The sequence below is a fragment of the Epinephelus lanceolatus genome, chromosome 12, assembly GCF_041903045.1.
Source record: "Epinephelus lanceolatus isolate andai-2023 chromosome 12, ASM4190304v1, whole genome shotgun sequence".
Lineage (NCBI taxonomy): Eukaryota > Metazoa > Chordata > Actinopteri > Perciformes > Serranidae > Epinephelus > Epinephelus lanceolatus.
Genome location: NC_135745.1, coordinates 35,564,628 through 35,586,945, shown reverse-complemented (window position 1 = coordinate 35,586,945; position 22,318 = coordinate 35,564,628). Strand labels below are relative to the sequence as shown.

The following is a 22,318-nucleotide window of genomic DNA, read 5'->3' as shown; positions in this document are numbered from 1 at the left end:
CAGACAAGACCCAAAGATGACAGGTCTTATCCTCACCAAAATGCGGGCGATAAGGCAGCTGTAAAAGAATAATAAAAGAATAATGCATGGAGGATGAAAGAGGAAGGCAGACAGGGAGTGAGGCAGAGAGAGGAGGAGAGAGAGGCAGGCCAGGGAGGGGGCAGCAACATAAATAAAGATGCAGCACAGTTGTGCTGGATCTCCTAATGAATTCGGAAGGTCCTGGATCAATAACATCAGCGCGCTGACGACACATCACAAATGCCAAAGGAGCTCTCCGCCTTGAGCCCAGCCCGAAGAAAAACAGACATTTACTGCATCCTTCTGCTGTGCGAAAATGACTGAAAAATGACCGAATGCATCAAAAAATCGTCTTTGCAGAAAACAGAGAGAGGAGTGTGTTTGTGTGTTGCCGCGAGGAGCATCAGGAAGCAGGAAGCAGCCTTGATGCTTGGTAATGGGGATGATTTCCACCTAGGAGATGCCGTGATAGTGGCCGTGCTATCAGTGCTATTAGCGATGCTGATGACAGATGGTTTCTTTGTCTCTATTCAGATTTATTTTCACAGCTGTCAAGAGAAAAACACACTGAGTACATCATTACCCAGTACAAATAGCCTGAAATGAAGCAACCCCTGACATGATGGTCAAACTGTTTGCTGTACTGAAGATCTATGGAGTGAAAAACTGGAGAATATGTCGGAGAATGTTTTGGCAAAGAGTCTCCTCGAAGTGGATCAAAGCAGACATTGACTTGGGTCTCTGAAAACGTGCCCTCTCTCCCCATTCGCTCATACACAATCATGGCCTAATGGCATTCCATTAACATAATTGCCAACATAACTAGTGTTCCGTGTCTGAGAGCCATTCCCCAACTACACGAAAAAAAAAACCCAGAAAGATGAGAGGAGATGAAATTGAGCCAAACTGGGACCATCCCCAAAAACATATTGTGGGTGTTCAAGATGGACCCCCCTCCTCTTCCTCACCCGCTTTTCAAAGCTACAGCGCTTTGTGGAGACCCCCTGGGAAGGCTCTGGCATCTCAAGGAATGTGATGCCAGAGCGTGTGTGTGTGTGTGTGTTTGAGGGCACACGCGCACATGTTTGTATGCAGCACAGATAGCGGGGTGGAAGAGCAGAGCTTCCTTCACATGTTGGTAGCTGCCTCGCCGTTCAAAGATTGGGCCCCGACGCACGCTTCACACCAAACACAACCTGCCAGGCGAAATGAAATTCCCATTATTTTTAATTAATCCCTAATTAAAATATATTACTCCACAGATTCCACAAATCTCTCTTAATATGCAAATGTGGCCAATTCAAGGATATTTACATATCATTAATTAAGGCAGGCACATTCTCTTAGTCTAATGAGCTGTGGCCTGGGTCTGCCAAGGAAAACTAAATGCCGGGCTCAGGAGTGAGTAAGCACAGCCACGGGGGGATGTCGGCTCTCTGTTGAGTCAGGACTATCAACCGTTAACGCCAGGGTGAAGTAGACAACAACAACTCTGCTAAGACTCACAGGAAAAATCCACCCTGAAACACTTTAACATCGTTAAAAACTGCTGCCGGTGTCGTAGCTTGCATCTTTGCGCCTGTTTGGTCAGGTGGTGTGTTTTTCTCATTCCTGATGGACCACGAAGAGGATGTGACATCATGCAGAGGTGTGTCCTGCGGAGGAGCTACAAAGAGTATGATATGTCATCGCTGTCACTGCCACTATTGCTGCCAGCACCTACTGTGCATGCAGGGAATGCAACAAGTTCATGCCCTCCTCTCTGGGGACTATCAAAAGGAGTTGCGTGGACAGAAGGAATCACGAACTGAAACAAATGTAGAGAGGACCTTTAACTCTGACAGCAGCATATATATTCTTAATTAGTAAGTTCCAGCTCTTAACTGAGGGTGAAATTCATAACTCACCTGCACTATTTCATCAGACTGAAATATCTTAAATGTCTTTTATGCATCTTTTTCTTTAACTATTTTTTGGGCATTTTCAATGTTTTATTGACAGTGACAGACAGATATGACAGGGGGAAAGTGCAGGAAGCACCTGTGGCAAAGAGCCCTGAGCCTGACTCAAACCCCGGCTGCTGCAGTAAAGACCAAGCCTCTTTTTTTTTTTTTTTTGCATCATTTTAAACAGATTTCCCCGAATTTAGCCTGACGTATTTTGTATCTTTGGAAACTTTGAGTCACCCACTAGAATTGAAAATAAAGTTCTGTGGGTAAACAATGAGACAGGGGCGCTGTCGTCAAGAAATTACAAAATTATATCACAAAATGCAAATGTGCTGAAAAGTAATAACTCAAGTACTGTTCTCAGCCATTTCAGTTTAATATTACTTAATACTGCACTGCTTTTAAACATTTACTTACTACTTGATATGATGCACTCTTGCACAGTACAAACTCCGTAGCAGTATATAAAATAGATAAAACTAGCTCCAACTCAACCAGATGCAACATCAAAATGCCTCCAGGAATAATAGTCAAAAAAAATTATATTGTGCTGCAAATACCTCTGCTGTTTTACTTAAAATTTCAAGTGCATGCTTTTACTTGTAGTATTGGGACTATTGCTGAGAGGTATACTACTATATGCTAGCCTGTTAAGACCATCCTGATAACGTGAGGTCAACATTCTGTTTCGCTCTCTGTATCAGTCTGTTTCCGCTGCTGCCCCAAACACTTTCCGGAAATCAAAATCCAGTCAGGGATCTGCACTGTAGTTGACAACGCAAGCAACAAGAAGTTGAGCTTGCCTCATCAGGATGGTGTTACCAGGCTAATACTGCGCAGGACGTCCCTAAAAAACAATGTATAGACTCATAGAGAATTAATCCCTCTCAATCCTCACTTATGGCCCAGGAGAAGAGAGTGGCAGTGTATTTATCTGTACAGTATTGTTCTGAAAAATACTGATTTATCGATACATAGAGCCTGAATATTTGAAACAGTTAATACTCATTTAACGCAGTTATCTATACACACGTACCAGCTGTGCTTTTTCTTATTGTTAATGTTATATCCTTGTTACATTTACTCAATTCAATTCAATTTTATTTATAAAGCCCAATGTCAAAAATTTGCCTCAGAGGGCTTTACAGCATACGACATCCCTCTGTCCTTGGACCCTCACAGCAGATAAGGAAAAACTCCCCCAAAAAACCCATCAATGGGGAAAAGAAATATGATAGAAACCTCAGGAAGAGCAACTGAGGAGGGATCCCTCTTCCAGGACGGACAGATGTTTATCCACAATACAAATTTTAACTTGTGTATCCTCAATGTCAATTTGTCCCCATGTTTATGAGCGTGTAGCTCCAAGCCAGTAGCAGCAGGTGAGATCCAAGAGGAGACTTTGAAAATCGCACATACAGCACCAAAAAAAAAAAAACCCTGTAAATATAGTGAGGAGAAAAACCAAGCAGACAAAACTCGTTTCAAAACGAGTGTGAATCTGGGGCTGGTTTTCACTTTCACTCACAAGCACTGAAGCAGAGAGTTGGTGTGTTTTCTGTTGGACAGGTAGGTGCAGGTGGTTAGCTCAGTTAACTAGTATCTGCTTTTACATTACGGCAAATGTAACGTCCCTACATTAGTAGCTTTCAGTGTACGTACAAGCAGTGTTGGGAGGAGGGGTCAAGTTTGAATGTTGTGTTTACAGTTGCTAATAATTCCTGTACATCTTTAATCAAAGGATCTAAGCATCAAAGCATATTTATGACACTATATGGAACAGAGTGAAAGTACATGATGGTGAATTCCTCCTCTAACTGTGTTTCAGTGCGCATCACTGTATGAGTAACGTTTTATGAACTGCAGCACCAGCTTCTTAATCATTAAAGTGAACACGTGGAGTGCATCCAACCATCTTTGCATAGTTGTTCATGGCTGCTATTCATGAATATCGTGTTGTATTAGGTGATCTGAAGGAGAGTGAGGAATTGAGGTGGGGTGAGATGTACCTTGTCCATCTCCTTGTTCTCCCCTTTTCCAGCTGCTCTAATTTGACACCTTGAGCATTGGAGGGGGGTAGGGTTAACTAGGTGGGGGAGTGCAAAGACACAGCGGAATTCATTAAGAATAGCAACCCTTCTCTCCCTTCAACCTCCCTCCAACGCTAATGACACCAGAGGTTAGCAGGAGCGAGACGAGGAGAGACAGAGCAACCAAGAGAGAGGGGGAGAAACGCATGAAATTAGTGATATTTAAAGTAATACTTTTAACGGAGGCGAGTAAGAAGTGCTGCGGCTCGTACTCAAGGGCGCTTTGCCTGAACACCGAGGCCTTGTTTGCCTGTTCGGTCCGAGTGTATTTCTGCATCCTTTTAACATTCACACGAAATGAAAGAGGTTTCAAAAACTGCCATTTTGCCTCTGACAGTCCTAATGCACTATGATGACATACCAACAACCGACTGCAGACCTTCGAAAAACCCATTTATGCCACACTTTGTAGGTTGGATGGAGTGCAATCAGACCTTTTTCAACATTGTGATTACCACGTACTGGCACAGTAATCTGTGGCTGAGGAATTGGCTGGCTAATGGCAGTTTCACATCAGCCATCTATAGGGACCTTGCAGACAGGTAAAGTGGTAGTTGCAAGATATTGAAATGGCCAGTGCCACCTGGGATGAAAGGCCTTTAAAAAAAGTATTAAGAACTTATTTTTTTCTCCTCCTGAAGCAGCAGCACTGTGTGTAAGATGAGCAGCTTTATCTTTGCAGTCACTTAAAACATCAAACACCTTGCTTTTCCTCACAGCCACTCTGGTGCTGCTGCTTGATTTTAGACCCACAGGGAAAATGATTGAGGGGCAAGATAAAAAAAAATTCTAAGCTGAGCTGAAATCCTTGCTGAAACAGTGTCCCGAGACCTTTCAAACGCTCATTTCCATTCATCTACCAGTGACATTTTTCATGACGTACTCTCTGGCAAACTATCTGACTCATAAATCCAATTCAAGCCTATTACCGAAGAACTTTTAAAGCTATCCTTCATTAATGTTAATGGGGTTTTTTAGTGGAGGCCAGTGGTGGTTAGGACTACATGGCTGCTTTCCCAAGCTTGTTTAACAGGCTCCAGACAGAGATGGATGCTTCTTGCAGTCCGATAGGCTCTCTGAGCCATCTATCACCCAGAGGACCCACCCACAGAGCTGGCGTTCCATAACAAAGGGCAGGCAGGAAAGCTCCTGATTGACAGCTTTATGTGTGTGGTGGCTAGTCAGACAGCAGAGAGGAGACATGGTATCTGTTTCTGGCCTCAGTGCTGGCCCTCTTTCTGAAAATGAGTTGTGAAGAACAGAACAAAATAATGAGTGAGCGGGGGAATCAATCAATATGCCGACACATGAGATAAATGGGAGAATCAAACGCACACAGAGAAAAAACCATCCCTAATGCTGCTGAGTAGGTACAAAACTAATCAGGCAAATGAAGCTGCCCGAGCAACGTAAACTGTGAATGGAGAGCAGTGTTAAGGCATAAACAGTTATTATCATAAAGATTATTACCCTTACACCTCCAGACTCACTAATTAGCGCAATAAACAGCCATATTCTAAAATGTATGACTGTAGCGTGCAATAAAACCTGCTGCAACATGTAAATACAGACACTGCACACACAAATACACAAATAAAGGGATAACACACTCTTCTGCAGTCACTAAATTCCAGCTTAAAAAAACAACATTTAAAATCTATAATAATGTAACACATGTACGAGCATAAACTGCTTTGCTGCTGCCACAGCTGTAATCATTTTACGAGAGGCCACAGTTCCTCTCAGGGCTGTATATATTCTTGAAATGCAGACAAAAAGGAAGAGGAGGGGGGAGGATGTTTCAGAAGAGACACACTAAATTTGGACAGTAAGTAGTATCACCCCGTTGGCGCGGTACACCGCACATTCGCAACGCCCCATTTAACCGCACACGGCGCTTCCCTCTACTGCCTTCATTTGCATACTTCAGCAGGGCCCTGACGGATGAAGACGGATGGGGCAAAATCAGCCTCACTGAAACAACTGTTTTATCAAGGTTAAACTATCCAAGAAGCTCTTAACCCCCGCGCCTTTATCACACTACAGCTCTCCCAATATCAATCTATCAATATGATCCTATCGGCAGCGAGGGGGGGGGCACCGAAGACGCTCTTCATAAACTCAAGTAATAGGAACATAAAGGAATTTTATGTGTTTAGGGGAGGAGACAGCTAAACATGGTGCTGAAGGACATGTCCAATAAAGCAGGCTACAAGGTGGTGCCAGCAAGCCAAATAAAATATAATAGGAGAAGAAGAGCTACTCGCCCGGAGGTGCGAGAGGCATGTGTGGAGTCACGGGGTCGTCGGTTCAGATCTCGTGAACGGGTGGTGAAACCATGAATAAGGAACACTAAAAGCCTTCTTTAACAACAAGGCTCAGAGTGGACTTGAACAAGGTACTGACACACACACACACACACACACACACACACACACACACACACTGCTCCAGTGAAAGAGCCTTTTATGTAAAAGCACAAAACTACACAGGGCATCTGCCATTTTTAAAACAAGTATCTATAGCAGGGTGCTCCATGTGTACTCTGTCAATCTTAATAAATGAGACATTAATAAAAATTCCTCGGAAAAACTTTTATAGAATATCACCATATATTTATGAAAATAAAGCTGTTTTTATTATTATAAAAATCTAAAATGATCCAAACCTGCTCACTTACTGCTACATATTTAATCAAAATTCCCCCAACATTTTCTGAACAGACACATGCAAATACATGTAAATAAATAGATGTAAAAATAAATGCTGTGTACTGGCAAGAATCTGGCGACACATATCACAATACAGGGTTACGATTAAATATACTGCGATATTTTGCATTTAATTTTAGGAAAACTGTCACTGTATTAAGAACACACCTTCATATGCCTTAAAACTGAGTATGTATGCAGTCAGAACAGTAAGATCTACATTTGTTTTTATCACAGTAACACTGTAACACCCAACATCATAGCACTACTTGTTGTACAGTTTGAGCGAATGAATTAATGTTTGCCTATATCAGTAAAAAAATAACATAGCAGTGCTGCAGGATCTTTGCAGGGTTTAAACACAACACAAGATCGACACCGTCACGAATCTTTGCATGTACACTAAAAATCAAAAATCGAAACAGTATCAGAAAACATAACATCGCAAAAATCTGTTCAATAAGTTGTCCTCTTGTCATGTGGTGTAGCTTAATGTAAAATTAAAAGTCTAAAAAACTAGCACAGTTGCCTTCACATGGTGAGCACAGTTAACTACAGCAGCAACTGCGAGAGGAGCATCAGTTAACCTACTGGTGCTTCAACAGACTCCAGAGTGCAGACGGCCACATACTGTATGTTTACATTTGTGTTTATATGTGTGTGATATTCCCATGTCACACCTGTCACTTCTCAGTGAGTTACTGTCTATTAACACACATGCAAACACAAACACTAAGTGACTGATTTACAGGAGGATTTCCAGCATAAACTCAAGAGAAGAAATGACAGGTATTGGGCCGTGCTTTGGATTCCTGCATGTTCCTTTATCATTTTGTAAATACCTAAGCCAGAGTCTTTTTACAATGTGATCCAATTCTAGAAAGCATGTCCTTTAAACTCAGAGAGCTTGGAGTCCCACCACCTACAGCACCGAACTTCCCATTGATAAAACACTGTGTTTTGGCTTTCACAGCTCTATTAGCGAGGTGCCTCATCTTGTTTTAGTGGAGGCACACTCTTCCACACTCAAACAATAGCTGGCTCGATCCTACACCACCTCAAACTTGGAAAGACACAATTCTTCAACAAGACCTGGAAGGCCTTTATAGAGGTTTTTTTTTTCTTACTTTTTATTAATTTTTATTTCTATTTTTTCATTCATTCATTTATGTATTTATTTATTAATTTTTTTATGTTTTATTCTATTATTTATTATATTTTATTTATTTATTTCCCTTACCGTATTACTGTTATCATTTTCTGTGTGTCTGATGCTTGATTTTAAATATTTATTTTATTATTATCACTTTGAGTAAGGGTGCGAGGGTTATATGGATATGAGAGATTAGGGTACAGATTAACAGCATGGGCTCAGTTCATGTTCTCAATGTTGTAGGTTTTGTGTTTTAGAGACCAGCTAACTTTGACATCTTTAACATGTGCCTATAAATCTGGTAAAACATTAATAAAAAGATTTGTGAAAGAAAGAAAACTCAAGAGGTAGGGCTCGGTAATAAAGAGAAAATCAAATATCAAAATATTTTCTGGCTGAATAGCTCAATATTTTGCAACCATATCACAGAGTTGACTATTGTTGCTTTCACAAAACACTAACACAATGAGATTTTTGATAAATAATCATCAGTAATGTGGATAACATGACTGAGTGGGTAAAGGCAAATAATAAAACAGTCAGGCAGACACAGAAAATTACATTAATTTACTGTAATGCAACCTTAAAACCAGGAAAAGACAAATCTAAGATGACATACAGTCTCATATCATGATATCAATATAATATCGATGAGCTCAGCCCTATTTTCAGGTGATAATGTTAAAGCATTAAAGTTGTGTGCAGTGTTAGCGATTACAAATGGATAATCACAGCATTAATATGCAAATTACAGTAGTTGCACTTTGTCATATAGCATTTTTGTTCTACACGCACATCCACTCATCATTTCAGAGACTTTTTAAAGCACCACACTGCTGCAGTAATGACAAATTGTTGATAGCACACATTTGCTCCCATAAACCGGCATGTATACACACATCATAAGAGCAAACAACCTCCTAACTTTTGATCTTTGAAGGGTAAAAACTCTGTTAGAAGTGGCTTGGTAATAAATGAACAGAAGTATATAATTTGCTGATTATGCTCAAGTAGAAAAAAGAAAATGACAGCAATTAACATAATTTCAGTTGGAGTTAACTGTCCAGAACTAACACCGCCAAAGGCAAGCTGGCAGACAGAAGGCACAAAGGAAACCCACAGCTTTCACTCTTTGAGTTGGGACACTGATATCTACAGTACAGGGAACCAGCAAGGAGGCGTCACTGTATTATCAATCCTCATCGCTGTTACTGGGAAATATACTTTACATGTTTTACCTTGTTAAACATCAGAACTGTGGCGATAAATGTCAATGTTTGGTTTGTTTTCCAGTAATGAGGTATTTAATGTATACGTAAAGTCGATTTTCTGTAAGTCAAAGCAGCTGGTGGTCGAGAAAATTGACACTGTTTCTGATGCAATTTGGGTTTAATGAGAATTTTCAATATGGAAGTTGCAATAATGTAAACTGATTGGAGGAAACAAGTGAAATGATCTCATCCTAATGGCAGTTTTGACTTGCTAATTGTTTTTTTAACACTATATCACTGCAGACGAAGCACGAAAGAAGTGTTTTGATCCATGTCCTGAGTTTAAGTCTGTTGAGGATCAGCGTTAGTTTTGCTAACAAAAACTATGACAATGTAATGTTCGTCAACAACCTTTTTTTCATGACTAACACAAGACGTTGACGAGCTACAAATTGATCTTTGTTAATAAAACTATGACGAAATTATGTTTTTTGATTGATGAGACGGGACTAACATTTTAGTGGTTAACCATCGGACACTCAAAATGCACTTTTCCCCCAATTGTGCGTCTTGTCATCTGTCGAAATGTAAATATTGGTTAAACTGGTTGAGAGATAATATCCAAATATTCCCAAACATGACAGCTTCAACGTAAAAAGGGCTTGGTCAGTCGTTCAATTGACACACTTCATTTATAATTTTGCATAAAGGAGAAGGTTAGAAAAATATGACCAACCTGAACGCGCACCATCCTGCTGTTTAAGCCACTGTAAGTTATATTACCAACTTTAAATAAGTCCTGATGTTAACTAAGCATATAAAGTCGACTAAAATGTAGTGACTTTTTGTTGACTAAAACCAGACTGAAATGTTTTGAGTAGTTGTCAACTGAAACTAGACTAAAACGATAAAAGTCGTTTCACACAATTTTTTCGTCCAAAAAATTTGCATGGATATTTCTGAAAACAGAATTTGAGGGTTCTTATGAATGCTCCCAGCAGATCTCCACCTGTGAAAATATATGTTTGACCAATTACATCCTTCGTTCCAACTGAAACCATACCAACAGGTCATGGCGAGCTTGCCGCCAAAATGGTTTCTGCTTCGGCTGGGAAGATGAAGATGCTACTGCTGCCGATATGTACTTGCTAACATGATAAGTCGTTCAGGGGATAACATCATAACATCTGTCGGACCTTCCGTGGTTGGCGCTCCAAGCGGCAGTGATAGGTGACAGGTACTCACGTTTCCTCATCGACGAGTGTTTGTCAGATTGGAAGTCCAATGTTTGGAGCAGCTGGTAAGTTACTGGTATCAACCATACAATATATAATATATAATATACAGATGCTCACAGTCAATCCAGAGAAAGCAAGCAGGCAGGGACGACTGTTTGCAGGTGTATTTTTCAAAAAAAAAATTTAAAAAAAGACTTTGGAGCAGTGGTCAGATAGGTTATTGTCGTGTGGAGTGGACACGGGCACTATTAAGGAGGAAACTTTTTTTTGATGAAAATGAAAACACAACAACCCAGATTATAGGTGCTGGACTCGATGTGTGTAGTTTGTTTCTGCACAACAATTTCACATCATACTGGTGAGAAACAGCTTCAAAAATAATTAAAATGTGACTAAAAGTAAAAAGTATTTCTGTCAAAAGACTGATAAATCTAAGAGAGCTGCCAAAATCACCACTGCCGAGGGTTCCCTTATTTCCCCGAAAGAGCTGACACTACTTCAGAGGCAGATTTAAGGGCCCTTATCTGCCTCTCAGTTAGATGGTCTTCCCACTGCCAGGCGGCTAGGCCAAGTGCTGACCTCTGCTAACACTCATGCTCTCACCCCACTGTGCTAAATGCTACCTGTGGTGTCACATCTGCCCCGGGAAGTGATCCAAAACTGCAGCACCCTGTGTCTCTATAGGCCCCACGGAATTAGCAGCAACAATCCCAAGAGACCGCCTGCCTGCCTGCCTGCCTATTTCTGCCCCTCCAACACACACTCTGACACACGCGCAGGAACAGTAGATACCACACAGCACACTGAAGATTGCCAGCATGAGGCTGTTTGATTTTGCAGCCACAAAAACAACTCTTTGTGTGGCTAAATTTATCATCGCTCTCCGCCACAGTATTTGTGTCTTTCTCTACAGTTCGATATCTCTCCTCTCTTTTTCCCTCCGAGTGTGTGTGTGCGCGCGTCTGCATTGTTCTTTGTCTGCGCCTTTCCTTCCACTGAAGGTGCCGAGGTTACCAAGGCTCATCTGTGGCCCCTTTGTCTCTCACGGCAACAGCAAGGTTTATTAACATAAATTAGAATAGCTCACCGAGAGAGTACCTTGTCGCTATGCGTTACCCACGGCAACCTCTCCTCCACTCTCAATCCACCTGAGTGTGAGTGTGTGTGTGTGTCTGTGCGTGTGTGGGTTTGTGTGTGAAATAAAAAGAGAGAGAGAGAGAGCGCACTCCCCTGCATCTAAATGTGAAACTACTCTGAAACGAGGGAGACACATCCACACCCATCTCTCCCCTGTCCTGATTAAAATAAATGGTGCTATCTGCACTGCATGACTCACTACACCATGGCATTACTATCAGTAATTGAAACATCCAATCACTACTGAGCCATCAGCCTCACTGCTCTTCCCCATCTGACTTTGTGGCACCTGATTGAACATCCCACTGTATGGGAAGTAATACAGGATATGCCTGTGAGTTTATATGAAGAAATGCTGAGGAGAGGAGCAAAAATACTGCATCAACAAGGGTGCAATTCATGTTTTTTGCATGATATATGCGTGAGCATGTACAGGATATATTTAAATGTGTGCGTGTGTGTGTGTGTGTCCCACTCCTAAGCAGATATCGAGGGAGAGTCGGGTAGCCTCATTGATTGGTGTTGATTCCATCTGGGCAGCAAGCAGCGACTGACAGAGGATCTAAGCCGCTGCGAAAGGCAACCATTAATCTTGGTCCTGTTTAAGCAGCATGTATTAATTTATGTCATTTTTACTAAGTCAGCCAGGGAAGAGCGCTTGCCATTTTACGTTTGACTGTTCATCGAAGTCAGGAGAGGGGGGGGTTCCTTTGTACAACCCCAGCATGCTGCCAACACGCCACTTACATCGCAGTGGCAGGGTGCCAGAGAAATGAGATCCCACACCTCGTATTAAAGGTTATCAACTGCCAGGGCAACCACCTCCATCAAAGCACCCAAGAAAATCTGAATGTATGAGTTACATTTTTGATATAAGAAAGGATATGTTTCTTCAGTCAAACAGAGAGGGGGAGAGAGGTGTCATGTAACCAAACAGATTTAACACTATGAAAAATGAGAAACTAAACTGTGTAATTCAGAGGTAGTTGGAGTACACAGTTGGAGCCCCCATGAACATATCGGTAATAAGATCTGCAGGTGTTTCAACGCCAACAATATGAGGATATACGCGTCCACCGGTCGTACTGCGTGAGGCAATTCCACCAGACTGTGGAAAATCCAATCATATCCAAACAGCACCAATAAGAAAAACAATGGCTGAGGCAATTGCAGCTGCAATAATGTCACCAGAGCTGTTTTGTAGACACTAAAAGCTGCTCCAGAGACAAACATCTGATAAAAAAGAAACTCCACTCCGCCATAGAGCAAATTTCCTCTCTAAAGCAATTTTATATTCGATAAGTGGGAGGGCATTCTTAGCGTAATGGATCTGAATATGATCTCTGTCAGAAAACTAAGAACACAGCCTTGTATAAAAGCCCGGTTTGCAAAATGGCCAGCGCTGCTGCATCAGATAACCAGATTGAGAAGTGCAGGAAACAAACTATAGATAGAGATGCAATGCATTCATATTTGTGTTGAGTAGGTCAACTGATGGATTTCTGTGACTCTGTCCTTCTTGCTGTTTCCATGAAGGTGAAATGTGAAAAATGCACGTGGAGGGGAAAATAGTTATCTGAAACATTAAACAGACATGGGCACACACCTGCATGCATGCATAGGTGTGGATTTTGGGGGAGATCCAGGAAGAGACGCCCTGCTCAATATTTAGAACATTGTTTGTTTGGACAGGATTAAAGATATGTACACCATAAATTTGGGAAGAAACAGCGAAAATTGGTGCATAAAATTCACCAGGATGCAGAAAATGAAGTGTTTGATGCTAAAATTTTCTGCCAGAGGACCCCCAACCCCAAAAAACAAAACCTACGCCCTTGCATGCATGCACAAACACAAAACTAATATACAAACTTCGATTTTTCATTTGTTTGACGGCATAAAGAGTCAAAATATAGCTGCTGTAACTTTCAAAAACCACTGCAAAACACATACACTCTTACAAACACACTCCCTCGCCATACGATGACACACAGAATATGACCATTCTACAGCCAGATCTGTTATCACGGCTAATTACAACTCCCACCTCAGATATACAGGGCTGTAATTAGCCTCTTAAAACATGATTAACATGTCTCAATTAAGCCAGTCAACATTTGCATAATATATTAGCTGTCCTAATTGCGAGTGAGTTTATATCAGAGGACAGGGAACAGCAAAAAATACTCGCTGTTGCTTCTGAAGTGCACTGATAATGTGGAGAAAATAAATATGAATATAGAGGAAATGTCAGTGGGTGAAATGGAATCCAGTCTATTTATGTTTGACATAACTCACTTTAAAGGCAAAGATAAACTCACAATCAGCACATCCCCGCCCAGACTACTTAGAAAAATATATTACATGTTTATTATTATTCACTAAGAGGAACGTTTCTGGTTAAGTGGAGGAATAGTTTCCTATAAACTCGCAAATCAAAGCCCGGCAACATTTTCTAAAGGAAAACTTCGCACTCGTTTTGAAGTTATTTATTCGAAGTCATTTACGAGAGAACAGACAGAGTCCTGTTCAGCCTTATTTCCGTGGAAACTAAAACATGGGGGGATAAACTGCTGCTTCGGCACTTCCAAGCCGGGGACAGATATACAGTCTCCCAGCTAGCGCGGGGAAACCAAGGACATAGCCATTAGTTTCAGGACAGCGCCACATTGGAGACTAATGCCTCCATCTGTCACTGGAGATGAGAGGAGAGTAACAAAGAGAGGCAACACTAACCCCTGAACTCATCATGGACAGCCATGTCAATTAAATACTGAAAAACAGCAGCACTGGGAGCCATAGTGACCAGTCTATCCACTGCTTCATGGGAGCTCAACTAGTACCTCCATCAACGTTTAACGGTAATGTTACAGGTTATACAGTAAATAGTAGTTTCACATTTTCTCACCATGCACCTTTGTTTACTCTATCTACTAGAGCTGAAACGATCCATTGATTCAAGGTATACTTCACCCACAGAATGATCATTTGTATACCAGTTACTCTCTGTGTGTGTTACATTGAATTCGTAAAGAAACTTTGTTTTTTTCACACACTTCAACGATGAACGGAGAATCCAAAAACGCAAAAATTCTTAGTGAAGTGAAGTAAACAGGGTCCGCATTTAACAACTAAAGTATATCAAAACATACATTTACAAACTCTCACACAACTCGCGCAGTATAATCCAAGTCTCATTTATCCAGTCATATGCTCAGTACTTCCCAAACAGACGGCCCTTTCTGATGGAGAACTGAACTAAAAGTGAAACTTGTCTAAGCTATGCTCCAGACTCCATTGACAAAAGCTGTAATTTTACCTCGCTGAACACGGGAGCTGATGGTCTACACTGCCTCAATCAGTTAGTTTGTGTTGTTGTGTGACTTTGGTGTGTTAAAGGGTGGGTTCGGATTCACCAAAGTCACGCAATTTCACAAGTTGTGTGAGAGTTTGTAAACTTTTACTTCAATTCATCAAGAATTTTCTGTTTTTGGATTCTTCGCTCATCGTGATTGATTTTTTTCAAATTCAGCGTAACACAGGGTGAGTAACTGATATACAAATGATCATTTGGTGGGTGAAGTATTCCTTTGATTTGATTCCTTTGATTTGTTTATTGTCAGAAAATTAATCTGAAACCTAACTGAATTATTGCATCAGTCTTTTTCTTAGCAAAATACCAAATATTTTGTTGTTTCCAGACGCTCAGAAGTGAGGATTTGCTGCTTTTCTCTGTTTTAAATTATTGTAAACTGAGTATCTTTAGGTTTTGGACTGCTGGTCAGACAAAACAATAAATATAAATATATCACCTTGGCCACTGTATTCAAGATTATAGCCTAAATTATTACTCATTTAAACAAGAAATCAGCAGCGGTGTTGTCGCAATACAGGAATTGCTAACTTTGATACAATACCTTAACAAACATGTATATTCAGTACCATTTTAGATAGCATGGGAAAATTCGACATTGAGGGCATAACATTTAAAATGTTTATTAAAAGATAAATACAACGAGGCTATCACATGACCACGACTTCTCTTTTCCTGATGTGCAGCAGAGAACAGCAGAATGACTGTAGTTAACATTGACAATAAGAGACAGCACAAAGGTACGGTTGGTACAGGTGTATCAATACTGCGGGAAGCTGACTGAAACTGTTTTAAATGTTCAAAATCAATGTACATGAATAAATTAATACTTTTGACAACCCTTCATCAGACTACTAAACAATGAAATTACTTGTTAGATGAACGACACAGAACTTTGAGGACAGTTCTCAAGAGAAACTTCTTCACGTCGTGCTAATGACGAAAACTACTTCTCCCAACATTCACGACAGGAGCCCTGAAAGTGACCAGACAAACACCACTGTGAATATCTAAAATGTGTGTACATGCCTAATTAGCAGGGAAGGGTGGCTGCAGTTAGCGGGAGCGACTGATTCAGCAGGTCTCCAGCTTTGATAAGTTCAAGCGGTGTAATGCATTATCCGTCTGATCACATTAGTCATGCAGGAGCTCTCCATCTGACCTGAGCCTGCATGGGGGTAATGTGAGGCTGCTGACACAGAGTGGCCTGACGAAACAGTCCCAGGCCCGCAGATAGAGAGACACAGAGAGGTGCAGAGCGGGAGAGAGAGTAGGCCTGAAATCTGACACCCAGAAACACTGACTTGGTGTCTGGCTTCTCTTACTTAGTCAACCTGTACGTGCCAGCTTTCCTCGCCGTAATGGTTCCACACAAACAAAGACGCTCTCCAACTCTCTTCACAGGATGTGAAGCAAGCACAGGGAAAACAAATTCTAAGTGCTTCTCAGGAACTGTAGAAACAATGATGATAGTTTCAAAAAAAAAGTGCAGAGGAGCCGGTAGTCAGGGCAAACACGAAATACAACACTGGCGGCCAAAAGGAACGTCTGTAAGTGGTAACACAAACCCCTGCCGTTGGTTTTCCATAAGCCAGCATGCAAACCTGAGCTTGTTTAAGCTTGCTAAATACTCTCCCGCCATGACACCAGCCCGACCCCGGCACAAATATACAGGGAGTGGGGTGGGGTGGGGTCATCAGTTAAGGCCTGCTCTGTCCGCTATTGGCATGCGCTCCCGCCTTGTTTGTCAGCTGCTTGCCAATGGACACCTCACTGCTGCAATGTCCCATACTGCTGCTGTCAACACTCACACGCCACTGATACAGCGTAAAGAGGTGCATGCGACACACATGTGAAAAACATGCAACAAATGATATATGATCTAAAGAAATGTCTCCTCTCCTCAGCAAAAGGTCGAGGAGAAGGGCTGCTGTGAATCTGAACCGCTGCACTCGTCTCCTCCTGCTCACACTTCTTCTCAAAGACGCTCTGACTGCAACAATGTAAAAAAGCGAGGAGAAGCTGACTCTTTATAAAGAATATAAAAAAGACCTGACAAATTACAGGCTGTACTCCACTCGCATACACTGCACTCAGCACATTTGGCTGTAAATGCCATGGTGAAGGTTTGAGTCATTTTCTCTGTCACTGCAGTGAAAGGATTTTCAGTTTCGTCTGCACAAACCTCCTATGGGCGAAGATGAGCCGCAGCTCAGCTCTTCAAATGTAGACAGGGAGGACACAGCGAGGCAGCCATTAAAGCTCGATTCTCTCGTAAATTGTTTGGGTTATTCTTAACTTTTAAACGCTTTTCTGCCATCATCAAAACGACACAGTTATTTAGGGCTTGCTCATTTGTGGTCTGGAGCGTGTTTTTCAAAAACACTTTGAGTAAAAATAGCCGATTCGATACATAAAAGAAGGAGGAATATAAAGTACGCTAAAATATGTTCATTTCCAAACTTGGTCCTAATTTGCAGGCCGAGGGGAGCCTCTCTCCCTCGTCAGAAGCTCTGTGAAATCCCGCGCTGCCAAGAACGGTGGGAAGAGAGGAGAGGCAGGGGGAAAAGCCAGGAAAAGGTCCAAGTCACTTTGTTCTTCTTTTTGGAAACGAACTCTGGTTGAACCCAGGGAGACGCCAGACAGTTTACAAAGAGCCAGGCATTACTCTCTCACTTTTCCGAGCCTTGCAATTTAGAAACAGGGCCCCAACCTACTGTAGCTTCCTCCTCACAGACAGCACTCTTTAACCTTTAAATCTGGTGAAAATCCCAAAGTGTCCGCTGGTTCCTTTTACGTTTTTTTTTTTTTTTTTTTTTTGCTGGAATAACCTGTGCCAAACTCTGACTCACACAAATGAAATGTCGGTGAATAAGAGTTCATGTAAAATTAAGGAAAATGGTATTGCCTCCATATGAGCCTTGTGTTTATTTTTAACTGTCATGGCTGCGAATGCGACTGACCAGACTAAAAGTGACAAGGCGCTCTCAATAACCTCAAAGACAGCTTCAAAGTTGTGTTCCCAGATAAGCCTGTATTGGATATTTTGTTTTATTTCCTCCCTTGAAAAGCCGCCTCTTACACAGCGCCCTGCCACATCCCTCAGAGAATATTCACAGGCTTTCATCATGTGAGCCGCTCTTCTTTTAATCTGCTGTTAAGTGAGTAATAATTCACACATTCCTTTTCATGACTTTGACCCCCTCGTTGCAAACATAAACAGAAAATCCCTCCGACCTGCCTCTGCAATTTTAGCTCACTTTGCAAACAACCGTCAAACTCGGCCAAGAAAAACAGACAGAAAGGGGTGAGAAAGCCCGGCCCCAGCCCAAATGTCGGCATGAAAACACTCCTGTCCAATGACAGCACCTCATCTGGGGCCAAGGCTGTTCACATGCATGGTGTGTGACATGTGTCAAGGAAAACGTGGCGTAAATCGTACGATTTTTTTTTTAATGCCAAATAAATTTAGAGGAATGTCACAATGATCATGACCTCCATATTTTTTTAATACTTTTTTTTTTTAAATAAGGAAAAGACATGATGCTTAGACACTGTTACATCATGAAAATGACAAGTTCAAGCAAACAAAAAGACTAAAATCAAGCAAACAGGACAAACAACTTACCTGTTTTCTCCTTTATTTCACACAAGACGTTGAAGAGAGCAGGTTTCATTCTGTGGCAGTTCAGTGCATGTTTCCTAAAAAGAGGACAGGACATCCCTTTCCAGATCAATATTCAAACAAGTGGCAACAGTCACAAAGCCACTTATAAGAGAGGGGCGTACTTAAATCACAAAATGTCATCGTGAAGATAATTTTTTCCCCCAGATTCTCCTGCTGTTTCTACTGTAAGAAGCAGGCTCATTTATAAAACATTCAGAGAAAAATATTATTATATTTTACACTGATTCTATGGTATTTTAATTATTTTAGTCACATAAATACACAACTAGAGAATTAAAACCTCAACGTACAATATGCAACAAAATCCACCCAGTTGCACTACACCTGTGACATGCCTCCAAAGTGTTTGGCATTATATATTTTTGATAATTACTGACAGTGCAATAGGTCAAAACTACAGGAGAGGATCTGCAACATGTTATCACAGCATAGGATTACAATGTAACACAAGTGTCCTGAAAAACTGAAGTGGCAACTGCTCCACAGTTTAAAGAAAAACTCCAAACAGATGATACTAATTTCTAATAATCATGCAATAATTAATAGTTTTAATAAAAATATTAACGCAAAACTTGTTTCATGTAATCAAATATGAATCGTGACAAGTTTTTGAGGTGTTTTTTGTCGCTTTCACGCAGTCACGGCACTTCAGTGGGCGTAATTGCTTTCATTTAGAGGCACAAACCACAATGTTATTATCTCCCTCCATCCCCAACAACGTTGTCTAATATTTCCGCTCTCTGATTAATAATACAAGTGTTATTTGCGGAGCCTCACCTCGCCTGTGCTTCGTCTAAGCTTTGGTCTGTGATGGTCATTATTTGCTGTAATATGTCTCCGATGTCCTGCTTTCTTCCCTCTCCGTCCGTCCCCGCCGTGCCATCCTGCATATGCTGCGCCAGGCCGGGGTGTCCGGCCATGCCTACCCCGTGGGAGTGCATCAACCGAGGCTGCTCGTCCATCCTTGACCACGGTCCCTGCTGCCTCGCCTCCAACTTTTAAATTTTAATATCAAGAAGGGGGGGGAGAAGAAGAGAAAAATATCCTGTGGAAATTCCTCTGGATTCCTCTGCGTCTCTCTCAGCCCCGACACTCCTCCTTTTTCCTTGGTAAGCTTTTCTGGATTTGGGAGGAGGGAGACTGACAAACCCTCTCTCTGCTCTCTCTCTCGCTCTCGGTGTCTCTCCCAGCTGGTTTAGGTGAAATCTGATCTGAATCGCTGCTTTTGGCTTTGGCCACTCCTGCACCGCTACTGTAGGGAAGAAGAAAAAAAACAGGATTGAACATTAAAGGCTCCTAATCTGATTAAAAGTGGAGCGCGCTCAGCTCTTCTTATCAAACCTCCGATATACTCGAGAGCTTGATGCGCTAAAACGCGCTAAAGACTCAACTTGCCTGTGAAGGTTTTTGGATACAAAGTCACCACCAACTGTCTGTTATTGTTTCGCTTATGTCTGGTAACTGACTCATAATCAGAGTATGGATGGAAAGCCTCCGCCCCTCGAGCCACGATTGGAGAAGAAGGAGCGCGCAAGTCCCACCTCGGTCCTCTCCGAAAACGTCAATCATCCTCCTCGAGAAGGTGGGACACTGTAATAAACATAAAGAGATGTGACCGGACCGGGTGGCTATACGGTGATGGATAGAGAGTGAATATGTAGCCTAATAAATAATTGTGAGTGGCAGTGAAGCTCTGACCCAACAGGACAGCATGGTGGTGCTTGTAGAAGACACTCTGTCACCCTGACTATATATTCTCCAGCTGAATATTTACATCCTTGTAATCAGTCAAAGGAAAAATAAATCAAGATGAATTTATTAGTTTGGGGGGAAGCACTTTTACAAGCCTTTTGTTGTAACAGGGGACCACAGCAGTTGTTAGAGCAAATGTAACGATGCTCCAGTCAAACCAGCCTATTTTAAAAATTCATTAAAGGGGGACTCCGACAAATTTTAAACATTAAAGTATCTTTTAAGATCTCCAATAGCACTGATGCATATGTGGAGAAAAGCAAAATCACGTTAAGCCTTTTGGCAACACTATCAACGTTTGGTCATGGACTTCCCACGTCCAGATACGACGTGAAAGGTACCAGGTGCATTGGTTGTTGATGTTATGGGACGCTGTGTCAAGTTCTGCCTGTTACATGCATTGTCTTCTTTCAAAATACACTTCCATTTTCACAGGAAATTTACTATTTACACACAGTCTCTTTCAAAATAAACACACTTCGTCAGTACAGAGCCCAGTCTCAGTCTAAAGGTGACGAAATCTGGTGCTCGGGCAGTGACTTAAGGCGTCAGAAACCAACAAAAAGAAAGGCTTCCTTTAACGTCGGCCTGATACATGGCCAGTTGCAGTTGTAGTTTAATATCGCCCGGTGGCATCAGGGGGAAACGCAGCAGGACAAGGACGAAAGTTAAGGCGGTGAAAGTCCTAGTGGGACAGGTGGGAGGAGTGGTGGATTGGTCCAGCAAACCAAGTCCCGTAAGATTCTAAAGCCAAACCCTGTTCTTTTTTCCTAAACCTAACCGCGTGTTTTTGTTGCCTAAACCCAACCATGTTTTTTTGTTGTTGAAGCGTCAATTTGCAGTGTTGTACTGACATAGTGCTTTTATTTTGAAAGAGTCTGTATGTAAACAGTAAATTTCCTGTGAAAACGGAAGTGTATTTTGAAAGAAGACAATGCATGTAACAGGCAGAACTTGGTACGGCATAGAGAACGTCAACAACCGACGCACCCAGGGTACTTTTCATGTCATATGTGGATGTGGAAACCAAGCATCGATATGTGACGAGGTCGGAGTGAGAGTGTTTGTAGTACAACACCACGAAGTGACTTTTTTTTTTCCTTCAACAACTGGTTCAACATGGTTGGGTTTTTTATCTTTAGCTGATATTTGTCGTTTTTCTGCATCAATTTTGACCACTTTTGTTATTTTAATTGCATCGCGCCTGGGAAATCGACAACAAGTTCAAGAAGTGCCAGTGTGAAAGGAGTGCAACATGTAATTGGCAGAGTACTTTTTAAATTTTGTTTTTGAGCAAAAATGCCAAAAATGTCACCAGTTTAAGCTGATCAGATGTTAATATTTGCAGGTTTTCCTAGTCATCTATGTACGGTGGCCGAGAAGGGCAAGCATACTACAATGGACCAAAACATTTACATTAGAAGACACATGCTGCAGCTTCAAAAATACTGCCAGTTCAAACGAATATACAAAAAAAAATCATAAACAAATACAACAGAAGCTGCAAATGAAAATATGAGCTGCAGAAAGACAAAACAAATACACTGACAGCAAACGATGCAAAAGTAAGGAAGACACAAACCTCAAAAATGAATGAAACCACAAAACGCTGCATATCCAGTCAACACAAAGGAAGACCTCCAGGCCTCTAGGGGGAGCCACGTAAATCTGTTGCTCTTTTATACTATTGTAAAACAGTAAGGCAGATGTAAAAAAAAAAATAACAACCTTTTTCTGTCGCTTTACTCTACATTTCTTCCCGCTTCAAAAACAAACTCTCTCGTCTGGTTTCTCTCTCGGCTTGAAAATCAAGCTGTTCCACTCACAGCTCCCCCTAGAGGCCTGGAGAATGTCTGTTGTGTTGACCGGATACACAGCGTTTCTTGTTGCATTTGCTACTGTTGTATTTGTTTGGATTTTCGTGAGTGTTTTTGAAGCATCGTTTCTGAGGCTGCAGCACGTTTCTTGTAATGGAAATGTTATGGGCCTTTGTTT

At 41.5% G+C, this 22,318-nt stretch overlaps 1 protein-coding gene across 6 annotated transcripts in view; it reads right to left on the bottom strand.

Annotated features, from left to right (window-relative positions):
- The window catches only part of pbx1a (pre-B-cell leukemia homeobox 1a), a 105,740-nt gene that overhangs the window by 47,275 nt on the left and 36,147 nt on the right, over window positions 1-22,318 (bottom strand). For 2 of the 6 annotated variants that reach the window (XM_078173358.1, XM_078173361.1), the window contains exons 1-3: window positions 19,967-20,072; window positions 19,349-19,823; window positions 18,512-18,585 (exon numbers count right to left, since the gene is read on the bottom strand). In XM_078173358.1, coding sequence (XP_078029484.1) covers window positions 18,512-18,585; window positions 19,349-19,533 — 259 coding nt within the window. In that variant the 5' untranslated portion in view covers window positions 19,534-19,823; window positions 19,967-20,072. Of the gene's footprint in view, window positions 1-18,511; window positions 18,586-19,348; window positions 19,940-19,966; window positions 20,073-22,318 lie in introns of those variants that run through there. The other 4 variants (XM_078173360.1, XM_078173362.1, XM_078173359.1 and 1 more) reach the window with 3 other exon arrangements.